This window comes from Aphidius gifuensis, linkage group LG3 (genome assembly GCF_014905175.1).
Source record: "Aphidius gifuensis isolate YNYX2018 linkage group LG3, ASM1490517v1, whole genome shotgun sequence".
In the NCBI taxonomy this organism is placed as follows: domain Eukaryota; kingdom Metazoa; phylum Arthropoda; class Insecta; order Hymenoptera; family Braconidae; genus Aphidius; species Aphidius gifuensis.
In genome coordinates this window covers 9,595,252-9,607,962 of record NC_057790.1, presented here as the reverse complement: position 1 = coordinate 9,607,962, position 12,711 = coordinate 9,595,252, and the positions used below count along the sequence as shown (strand labels likewise).

The 12,711-nt window shown below is 29.9% G+C and overlaps 1 protein-coding gene across 6 annotated transcripts in view; it reads right to left on the bottom strand.

Annotated features, from left to right (window-relative positions):
- The window catches only part of LOC122851904 (protein 5NUC-like), a 36,042-nt gene extending 26,755 nt beyond the window's left edge, over positions 1-9,287 (bottom strand). For all 6 annotated transcript variants that reach the window (XR_006373753.1, XM_044151406.1, XM_044151405.1 and 3 more), the window contains exon 1: positions 8,954-9,287. Coding sequence is in view for 5 of the 6 variants with exons in the window: in XM_044151406.1 (XP_044007341.1) it covers positions 8,954-9,084 (131 nt within the window). In the remaining variant the exon portion in view is untranslated. The remainder of the gene's footprint in view (positions 1-8,953) is intronic.
- Positions 9,288-12,711: the final 3,424 nt, after the last annotated feature.

The window sequence follows — 12,711 nt, the reverse complement described above, 5'->3', positions numbered from 1 at the left end:
TAAAAAAAAAAAAATTGTCAAGTTCGCTCACATATTTATAATCTAATGCATTTTTGATCACCGCTTATTAAGGAGGTTACGCAGCTATCACTCTTTTGTTTTTTAAATATAATGAGAATGTTCTGAAATTTCGTACACAGTTAGATCTTTTCATTCTGAATACAACGGTATAATTATTTTCTTATTTTGATCAGTTGAATTTTTTGTAATAAATTATTGAAAATATTATTTAACATTGGCTCTTATAGAGATTTCAACCATTTTTTTCAGATAGAAAAAATGATGAAAAAGTCTTGAAAAAAATCACACATATATTAGAAACCGAGTTTTATTAATCGCGGTCGGTCAACTAATGAGTAATTAATTATAAAATTTACAAAAATTAGATGTGGCAACGTATGACATGTTCAAACACACACACACACACATACCCGCAGTCCCATATATTGTATGCGGGGCGCAGGCGCTTTTTACTTAATTTTTTTACAGTGTAGCCGGATTTCCGTTTTGTCTGTGACGTCAGAAGCGCCCCGCAACAGCCGCAATGAATTTGTTCATAACCTCCTTAAGCGGTGTCTCCACGCTAGAGAAATCTTATGCAAGTTCTTGCACGAAAAAATAGAACATGTACCATTGGCTGTGATAGTCTTGCAAGGCTTTTTAAGGCTGATTTCTACCAAAATTCTAGTAATTGTCTTTTGAAATATTGAATATTGTATGAGCAATATTTAGATTTTTTAAATTGACCATGACATTTTTTGTAACCAAAAAATAAAACATCAAATAATAAACATGATTCAACATTATTCTAACATAAGTCTGTGATGAATACTCACAACTATAATTATGATTTACTTAATAAAAAAGTCGAGTACTTTCTTTGCAAAGCAACATAACGCATAAAGTGTTCGAATTTTAAAATTCTATTCAAATTTAAATTTTTCTTCGGCTCAGGGAAACCATGGTATAACCTTGCCAGTACACTATTTTATATTAACAACATATTGATCACAAACAAATAATAATAGAATTGAAATACAATCAGATTTGATCATAGACATTAAATTTTGAAAAATTGAAAAATGCAGTTAAAATAAATTATGAAAAATAAAATTTGAAAAAAATCAAAAATACAATCTAATAACTAATTTATTAAATATATGTCAGCTTAAATATCATGGCTCTAGATTAATTGATTACATATTGATATGATTAACTAAGATTAGCATATTATACATAGAACATTATTATTATTATATTATTATTTTTTTTATTTTCAATATCTACTGGTTCAGGTTCTTCCTGTAACAGATTACATGATAAGCAAAGACAAATAATTCAGGGATCATTGAACTGGACTTGGTGTGACATTATTGAATGGCAGTGGGCACATCAACGTGACAGAACGTATGTAGGTGCCATGAGCTGTCTTTGTGACCGCTGTTCTGACCACCTGGCTGGCCCCTGAATAAACATCGACAACTTGACCTAGCAGCCAGCTAGTGCAGGGCGCATTTTTGTCGATGATGAGGACAATCTCGCCAACCTTAATTTTGGCCCATCTTATCTTATCTCATCTTATCTTTGGCCTATTTATGTCGTTCCTGTAACTCCCGTAAATATTCAGTGTGTCAACAAGCTAAAAAATGCTGTCGCATTTTCGTAATATGATTTCCAGCTGACAATCTATTAATGGGTGTCTCGGTGGAGTCTTGTTCCGGCAATTTTTGAATAGGTTCACCGATTAGAATATGTGCGGGTGTAATGACATTAAAATCGTTAGGATCAGAAGACATCGCAGTGAGAGGTCTTGAATTTAAAATGCCTTTAACCTCAGTGGTGAAGGTCGTAAATACCTCATAGGTAAAAAGTGATTCCTACCTACTACCCGTTTGAGATGATGCTTAAATAATTTCGCTGTGGATTCCTACAATCCGCCGTGATGCAGAGATAACGGTGGCATAAAGTTCCGAGATATTCTTGGTATGTGTGAAAACATAAAATTGTATACCAGTCAGTTATGCCCGTCAGAATTTACTAGTTTTTATAATTCTTTCAATTGATTGTTCACCCTGACAAAATTCGTACTGTTATCAGAATAAATTTTAGAAGGGGTACCACGTCTTGCAATGAATCGACGCAACGCTCCCAGAAAACCTTCAGTCATTTAATCGCTTACTACTTCTAAGTGTACTGCTTTTACTGACATGCATACAAATACACATACGTAAATTTTTACTCTGGACGTATTACAAAATTTTTTCTCTTTAATAAAATGTGGACCGCAAAAGTTAATACCAACAATTTTAAAAACATTTCTGGCATTGACACGGTCTTCAGGCAAATCCGCCATTTTGAATTTTTCAGCTTCAGCTATAAAGGGGAAACAAGACATACACTTTCTTATGACCTGGCGTACTTGGTTTCTCCCATTAAGGACCCAAAAACGTTGACACATGGCATTCAAGGTAGTTTGTATACCAGAATGTAATTGTCGAGAATGGATGTCTTTTATAACTAAATCAGTAAAATAATTTCTCTTACTGCATGTAAGACCACTGGCCCAATTAGTCCAAGAGGATCATATAGTTCTGCGATCTCAGAAAGAATATTTCTCTTAGTAACCCTTTCAGGTATTGAAATCGTTTTCACAGAATATTGAAGAATATCTAATTTAGCTTCCCATGCAATACCAAGAGTTTCCAGAGTACAAAAGTTCTATTTTTTTATAAATTTACAAGTTCACTTTTTTACAAACGCTAACTCAGCTCTTGGGCCTTAATAGTGGGAAATTCTGGGAAAATCTTCGAAGGCTCCACAACAACGCCCGGATAACCAAGCGTTGGTGTGGGCCTGAGAAAACTTTCCCAAATATATTTTTCACATTTTTTATTTTATTTTTCGTTGAGGACAGTTTTGTGTACCAGGTCATTCACCTGATTCCAATTTTCCTCGAACCTGCAAGTTCTGCTTACAAGGCCAGCACTGCAAGTTCAAGGAATTGGCTGGCGTTGGTTCGTGCCATCAAGGGATTAGGCATGGCAACTCAACACGGTCCCAACATTTTTGTATTTTATTTTGCAATTTAGTAAAATAAATTTTACCAAGTTCTCTCTCTCTCTCTCTTCACTGGTTTCTTTTTTCCGACGGAACAAGTAAAATGGGCGGTGAATGAGTTCGAACCTTATACGAGTCCGGGAACAGATGGGGTATTGCGGTCATGCTCCAAAAAGGTTTTAATTATACACTTGTACAAATTAGCAAGACCTTTAGGGCGTGTATGTTACGGACGGGTTATGTACCGAGGCAATGGCGCAAAACTAAGGTAGTTATTATTCCTACCATATTTCCTATTATTCCAATATTATATTTATCTTCATTGCGCCATGGTCATCGGCCAGCCAGCCATCGGTGACCGTTACCATCAGGCGTTTTGTAGTATATAGATAAATTTAGATGAGAGTTTTTATTTATTCATTTATTTATTATTATATCATAACAAAAAAAAAAACCTAGTTTTTTTTCACAAAAAGAAGCGTGAAGTATTCGAAATCGTTTAGCTATTTTATTGTTTTAATACAAAAAGATGTGATTTTGTCAACAGTTAAGACTTAATTATATGCATTAAAAATATATTGAATTTTTGACTTTTTTTGGTACCACATCTTTTTGTATTAAAACAATAAAATAGCTAAACGATTTCGAATACTTGACGCTACTTTTTGTAAAAAAAACTAGGTTTTTTTTTTTGTTATGATATCACATCTTTTTGTAAAGTTTAAATAATAATATGTTACGTCTTGGTATAATTTAGAATTAAAAATCAAAAATAAATAATAATTTAATAAATTCAACAGATACAATAATGCCGAACAAGCAATGAAAATTTTCTTTCTTTAAAATAAATTATTTTTTTTTATTCACACGAAATAAAAATTCACATTTTGCATTTTATAAAATAATTTATTTTTATATTTTTGTAAGCAGTTTTCAAAGTCACCTCTGCAACGCGAGATGCCACATCCGTTGAAGTTACTAAATTATTATTTTTTAAAATGTTTAAACAATTAGAATAATGCTGACTACTATGGGAACCATTCAATTTGATTGGCTCAAGAAATGGCACCACTTTTCATCCCTACCTTACAATTAATTTTTATGGGAATATTTTTATTTCTAATTTTAAGGAGCGTCACTCTCGTGATAACTTTTATTCGGCCAACATCTAATTAAATTTAAAATCATTCTAATTTTGTTTGAATTAAATACTTGATAAAATTTCATAAATTTATAATAAAAATTATTGATCATTTTAATAAAAAATATAAATAAAATAAATTCAATTCTTTTAAAGAAATTTATAACAAATGAATAATATTATCAGTGCATCAAAACTTAATTAAATAACTGTGACAAATTATTATTCCTACAAATTTTACTCTTCCTAAATCCTAACATTGACTGTGAATTTCTCCGGGGTGTTGTTTTTCTGTGCTACGAGTTTGTGTTACCTATTGGATTATTCTAAATTATCAACATCATCAGGCGACCATCCGGATTGACACGCTCTCTATAATTTAATTTTGGATAAACCACAACAACAAGGTAGAATCTACAAAAATTACACATTCCCTCCTAACCCGTTACCCTGGAGGGAATAACAAAACAAGAGGATTATAAAAATTACGTTAAATATCAGGCTCATTAATTTGTATTATTGCTAAATTATTATATTATTATTTTTGTTGTTTAACACTCTTTCTTTTTTTTTTGTTATTTCATAAATAATACAAATTAATTAGCCTGGTACGTAACAAATATATTTTTTTTCATACGTTGACGAATCAATTTATTATTTATTCTCATGGAGTTTTATAAGGAGGTTGTGACGTTACATTGTGTATTAGCTTTTAGCATAGGCAGCTGTTGAAGCTCGCGGAATGGAGCAATCGGAGCAAGCCAGTGCATATTATCACCAGTAATGGTGCTAGTAAGTCGAATGCACAAAGTCACATGTTGTATTCGTTTATTTTTTTTCCCATCAAGTTCAATGAGTTTTTTTTTTTTTTTTTTTTTGCGTTCATATATACAATTAATTATAGTTGAATCAATTCATTGATTAATTTTAATTTTAAAGTTTGAATTATTTTTTTAATTGTCAGTCAATAATTATTTCAATTTTCTAATAAAGTGTAGGCCAAATGTCAACGATTTATTGATGTAACATCTGGAAAATCTAAATGTCGTATTTTTATCATTACAATCATCATCATCTTGATTTTTAGGACAGTTGAATGTTGAGTTTGGAGATAGTTGTGAATGAATACTGTCATTAATGTTTTGATTTTCTTCTAAATAATAATACGAGTCTGAATCTGTTGTTACAATGCATAGTTTTAATGATGGGGCAAATCAGTATCATATGTAGCATTATAGCAATTAATGATTTTTTAACTGATGGTATTGATAATGCACTTTTTAATTCACTTGATGTGAATGTTTCATTATGATATTTTTTTTTTTTGACAAACTATCTAATAATTCCGTGAATGTCTCATTATTTTCTATTGACATATTATTTAAGAAAACATGTATCAACAATTTTGTCATATTTTGTTGATAAAACATCAACTAGTTCAGTGAATGTGGCATAATTTGTTTTTTTAAATAAAGTTAAAGTCTCAAATTTTTACCATTAAAAACATTCAATGATTCAGTAAAAGTATCATTATTTTTTTTTGCCCAATACATTCAACGATTTAGACGTAAAAGTATTATTTGTATTAGTAAGAGTATTACTGTAAAAATCTATCGTCAATTTCACCATTTAAATTATCCAACTAATCTTTAGAAGATGGATTACTTCCAGAAACATCACTAAACATACTTATTTGCATTGTTGATTCAGTTGAAATTTGTAAAACAGCCATTGCTAAACGATCACTAATGTCATCGTTACATTGTGAATATTTCAATCCATTGTTAATAAATTTATTATTGTTATTTTCGTTTTCATTGATATTATCAATATCTGTTGTTGATGTATCTAAAAAAATGGTCTTGATGTGTTCATAATTAAAGCATCCTTAAATCAGACGTTAAATTGATAAAAGAATTAATACTATTTGATTGTGACATATTTAAAAATGTATCAAGACTTTCTTGACGATTTGATAATGACAATGATATTCATAACGTGCCTGACACTGATGGTCTCAACATTGCTGACGCATGTTCTTTGTCTTTTTGATTTGTATTATCATTTTCATTATTCATTTTTATTGATGATTTTTGTTGATAATTTAATTTTCAAACATTATGACTTGTTGGTGATGTTATTTCCATTATTAATTCCAAACTCATTCTTCCATTTTTTTCGGTCTCTTGAAAGTTCTTAGATCAAGTGTTTTTGTTAAATATCATTTGACAAATCATTAAGTGAACTTACTTGATAAATCTTTTCTTAACCAATCTTGAAGTTCTTCGACACTTGATGATATTCTGTCACTCACTGACAGTCCACCATCTTTCATTGTCATCACAATTAACATGTGATAGATCAATTATACAATCGAGAAATTCGTTGATAATGATGTCTTGGGCATCATTGTTCTAAATATTATTCATTTTATCTGACATTTTATTATTATTAATATTTATTACTCAAAACTACAAAATAGTTCATCAACCATCACAAAAAGATGGACTAGTCAAAAGTATTTAAAAATATGTTAGCTTTTTTGCTCTATAAACAGATGCTCCTGCAGCTGATTTAGATATTCAAAAATAAATACTTTTTCAAATATAAGTCGAAAAAAAAAACTCATTAAACTCGATGAAAAGAAAAATAAACAATAACAACATGTGACTTGAAAACATAGCTAAAAGTATCATTATTAAATTCGCGCCATCAATGCGATATTAAATACTGTAAATATACTAGAAATTCTATCGCCCTTGATAAAGAAAAGGGATATCAATTCCTACACGGGTTTTTGTGTATAGCAGCCAGTATTCCTGAAGCTACGATTGTCGACTCTAGCCCGTTACCCGTGTAGGAATTGCCAAGACTTACAACACGACCGAGTCTTGTCCCAATAATGGCATCCAATGCTTGGCAGCCAATCGTGCGCCATCCATGGGCCAAGGGTTGGCTGACTCATGGCTGGTTATTTGCTTACCAAGGCTTGTATTCCAATGCTTGGCCGACCATTGGTTGAAGAAGAGGTGGTTAGCTCTTATCAAGCCATTTATCGGCCGAGTCTTGGTAAATTATTGGGTGGCCAAGACTCGAAACAAATGATTAAGCCAAGACTTGGCTCATTAAGGGCTGGCCAGCAATTGATCAACCATTCATTCGCCAAGTCTTGGTAAATTATTGGGTGGCTAGACTGGAAACAAATGATTAAGCCAAGTCTTGGCTCGTTAAGTACTGGCCAGCCATTGATTAACCATTCATCGATCAAGTCTTGATAAATTATTGGATGGCCAAGACTCAAAAGGCCAAGGCAGTATTGGTAGCCAAGCTTGAATTGGTGTAAATCCCCAAGCCTGGTTGAAGCACTGACCAAGACTCTCAGCCAAGACTTCGCAACATTTTGCCAGGCTTGGCCCATTACTTGGCCATGTTGTTTTCTCCTTCACGGGTACATGTTATTATTTATAATAATTCATAACTCGGTTGTTTATTGAATTAGGAAAATTTTATGTTACCAGAAACATTCTTCGAGATTTACTTTTTTATCAAAATAAAATCGAGATAATCGCTGGAGCAGTTGTCGAGAACATTCGTGACAAGGGTTTTAATTTTAAAATTTATATACACATTTTAAATTTTATGTTGATTAAAATAAAAAAAAAAAACATGTAGGGGATTTCGTCGATTTTTTTCCGAATATGAGAATGCTTTGAAATTTATACAGTAGATTCTTGAAAAACTAATACATTTTATGTAATTTTTTGGTAATTGTTTGGAAGCTCGTTATTTTTTATTAATTTTCAAAGTTGACAACTTTTAACATGGGCTCATATGGAGAATGCGATTTTTGTCAAAAAAAAGTCCATTAAAATACAAATATCTCTAATCGACAATATGACATCGTGAAAAAAAAACTATCGGGTTATAAAATGAGACAAAACAAAACGTATAGAAAAAAAATAAAAGAGGTTTGGAGCTTAGTTTTTTTACAATTAATAATTAAAGTATGAAAAAATTGATTTTTATGAGAAATTATTGAAAAATAACTAGAGACCTCTTGCGGATAACTTTGAGAAACACAATATTTCTATGAGTGCGAAAAAGACAAAAAACAGAGGAAACATGTTGCCTCACTCTTCGTTTTAAAAAATCGACGAAATCCCTTAAACAGTTTTGTCGACGACATTATCCAAGTATTGATCTTAGATAAGTCCTTATCTACATTTTATGAAAGATTCTAGGTCTCGTGGTTGTAGAATGGTCTATCACCTGGAAGTGCTCGGTTTAATTCTGGTTTTTCAATTAATCCATTTTCAGTATATTTCTTAATAAAAAATTTATAAAATCCCGAAAATTTTTATAGAATCAATCCATAAAGTTCTTATAAAAACTTCTTCATAAATATTCCCAACTTCAATGATTTCTATAAGAACAAATTTTTTTCATCAAACTTGATAATTTTTTGGCTTTTTTAAAGAGACTTCAGAAATATTGTTCAACGAAAAAGCGAATCTATCCAACAACGAAAACATATCGAATATGGCCTTCCATCAGAGCATCCAAAATTTCAAATTTTTAAACGGTAACGAGGATCTTCGGCACCAACAGACTCTATTTATTTCTATGTTTACAACAGAGTCGAAGAACATATTGACACATTTAATCAGACGTACACCATCCTGACTCTACTGCCTCCAATTTCATACAGAACGTATTTATATTTTTTTAACGTCTTTTTTTTGTCGTATTTCATACCTGGAATGCATGTCGTTTGTGTGAATAACTCTAAGGGTAAATCCATCATTATGAGAAATTAAACGCGCTAAAACACTGTCGAAGAAAATAACAACTAGCAACGTATGTAGAATTAAAAAATTTGATTTCATTTTTTTATAGATTTAAGTAGTCAAAATTATTTATTATTTTATTCAATTAATAAATGATTCATTTAAAAAACATTCAGACATATAAATGAACACAGTTTAATCAGCGAATTATAAACATATATATTCCAACTTTGTACGAGAGCTCTCAAAGCCAAACTGAAGTCACAAGAGAGGCTCGCTCATTCAATTACTTCTTGTGCATTAACTGGATTAATTAAATTTTTCAGTATCCCTACCATACACACTTAACTATATCCCTACCATATAAGCATATGCAATATCTTTTAAAAAGATTTCTTTTTAATACAAGAAAAAGAAAAAAAAGAGAGACCCGTGATAATGAAAGTTTAATTTTTGAAGTGATATATTCATTTCCGAAGAATGATTGTCGTATTGAGTATATAGTCCTTGACTTTTTTGTATACCTGCATAGTTTAATATAGCCGGTGGTGGGGTCTACAAGCTGATGATTTATGTGAACTGCGCGTTAATTAAGCTAGACACAAACTTAAAAAAATTATTTCGTTATATCATTTGAATTTCGGTAGCACGTAACTAGAATCAGCTTTTTTTCGACACAATACATTGTTGCCCTATCTGAATATTTCTTTCAGTGATGTCAAAGCATTAGATGTTGTTTTTAGAAGTTTGTTCAATTTTTTAAGAGTTAATCGAAATTAAATTATTTTTTCAAATAGATACAAACTATTTGATCTTTTATCCAGATAAAACAAGATTTTCGAATTTTGTTTTATTAAGGTTTTCAATACATGAAATTTTCCTCTATCTCCTCATTTTTTTAATTTATAATCATAGTGTAGTAACATATTGTATAAAGTAGAATAAAGACCGTATTCACTATATTTACTAGAAGTAAGTGATCTTTTCATGATTTTTTGAAAAAATATACAGGTAGATTAAATAAATCAATTAAATTAACGAATCGATTGAACGTAGAAGTCTTAAGTTGTTACGAGGTTGATTCTAGTTTTCAAATGTAAAATGCTAATGATGCTGACTTGTTTGTGGAAGGAACGTCAGGTTTTTTTATTTTATATTTTTTTTTTTTTTGTATTAACTTTTTATTTTTCATTCCTATACTCGTCAATTTAGTAAATACCTACTTCTCGTGAGTGCATAGAAAACCTTGATTATCTTTTAAAATGGCAGTTGAATATGTTTTCTTTATAATTTCTAATCGAAGAAGACTTTAGACTACCGATAAAAATTATAATGGATTGCAAGTTACATATTATCAATTTGCAAACAAAAAATATCGAAGATAACAATCAGCTCATACAAGATATCAGTAGAATTTTAAACAATGAGATTAATTTTGTTTTAGTCTTATAGAAGCAATCTTGCTAGAGAGAAGATACTCAGTTGGATCACGTGAGTTATTGAGCAGTTAAAATAATAACAATAATATTACTGCAATAGAGCTTAGCTCGTTATCATAAAATGTAATTATACATTCGAATTCTTAATTATTTTTATATCGACAATTAAATTTTTAAACTCACATACCAAAATAATTTTGTTTTTATTTTTTCTGGTTACAATTTTACAACAAGTATGTAAAAATAGAACTTTGAGTGAAAAAAAATATTGCTATACAACAATTTTCTTTTATTTTTTTTTCAAATGAAAAGTTCTGAAAATAATCTATATTGTCAATTGGACATGACTCATGCTATTTGAACCATTTTTTTCTACTGATTTGTGAATAATGATCATTACTACTTAAATAATAATAATAATAATTTTGATTGAGACAAATATAGATAATACATTATTACTTTAACTATTATATGTTCGATTTTCGATCTGCTGAAAGTATACGGGTACGTCATGGGACAATAATTTATATATATATTATCCCGCATATTTTATGATGAGCTTGAATAAATTATGAATATTCAAAACACCGTCCTTGGATTTTATAAGTTTTTTTAAAAAATTTATCAACATTATGATAATAATTCTCGTTACAGTTCAGTTAACAAGACGATTGAAACAAATAAGTTTACAATCAGAAATATAATGCTAACATTATTAATTATGTGGACTTTGTCTTGGGTTGGATATTCAAATGCCTCATCTGTTCAAGGTTTCATGGAATCCGGAAAAACTGATCTTTTTGAGCTTTCTATTCTTCATTTCAATGATTTTCATGCAAGGTAAAATATTATAACTGTGCAATAGCTGTTTTTTATTATAACAATAATAAAAAAAAAAATTTCTCAATTAAGTGGCCTTGATCTGATCTACATATGAAGTTGTTTAAAATAAAAAAAAAAAACTAAAACACTAAGTTTGATCCTGTCTTGGTTAGCACCGTCAATTTCCGTATTTTAGCAAAACTGTATCAATAAATCTTTGATACTTAGTAGTATAAGGACGTTTGAATTTGCTACAGCAACCATAAACATATAATATAATTTTCATATTTCAAATGTAGTTAATTTTGAATCAAAAGTATAGCATAAAAGGTAAATATTATCAAAAAAAAAAAGTTCAATAACAATACATTTAATAATTATGGCTTAAGTCGTTGTTTTGATATTTTTTCCTATTAAAGTTATCTTTGGATGTCTGAAAAATTCATTTTAAATTCTCAAAAAGTCTTTTCAATAGTGGTTACATTGTAAACGGATAGTTACGATATTAAATGATCTACATTTTACAATGTTAAGAGATAAAAAAAATATTTCGATCGTAAATGTTAAAATAATAATCTTTGAGTATGTATTACTGCGTAAATAGTAAAATAAAAAAGTTGCCTGGTAAAAATTCAGTCTCATAAACGTCTAAAAACTAGCTATTTTTACTAGATTCAAACTCAGATGTGGATAGTTTGTAGATCCCAAACTAGACGTTTACAATTTTTATAGAAATGAACAATTGGCTAGTCTATGGCTAGTTCGCTAGTTACTGAAAAAAAAATGATTATTATTATAATAACAATGTATTTTCTTATTTTTTTTTTGGTACAACTGACCGGGATCAAACCTATTTACCTAGCCTACCTACCTGAACTTAGTTTCTAAAAGCGAGTGTATTACCCCGCAGCCAACGTGCGTCAACGTGAATGTTGGAAAATTATTGTCATTATTAAGAAATACCTTCAATACATTCAAAAAAACGTCATTTTCATAAATAACTTAAGTTTGATTTCGAATATCTGAATTATTGATAGACTTTCAATTTTTTTGGCTTATTTTCTAAATGAAATAATTATCTATATTGTGAATTTTTTTGAATTTTTTCTTGTTTGCTTTTTTCGAGATATTTACTGTCAAAGATGACAACTTTAACACACAAGGTAAACGCGTTACCTCATGTTTTTACGAATAACTTTTTTTTGTGTTGATTTAAAACTGTACATTTACTATCAGATTGTAGCCCTGGACAAGACAAAATTTTGATAATTATTTCAATTTTTTCTTTTAATAAATATTTAACTTTTGAACATTAAAATTTGTTGTTTTTCGCGAGGAGTATACGTGGGGGATTTACGAACTGGCAACGTTGTTCTTCTCCCCTACGTTTCTCGTTACTTGCCAAGAAGGGAATAGACACTGATCGACACACAAACATACACATACACTAGCTTATACTGTACTT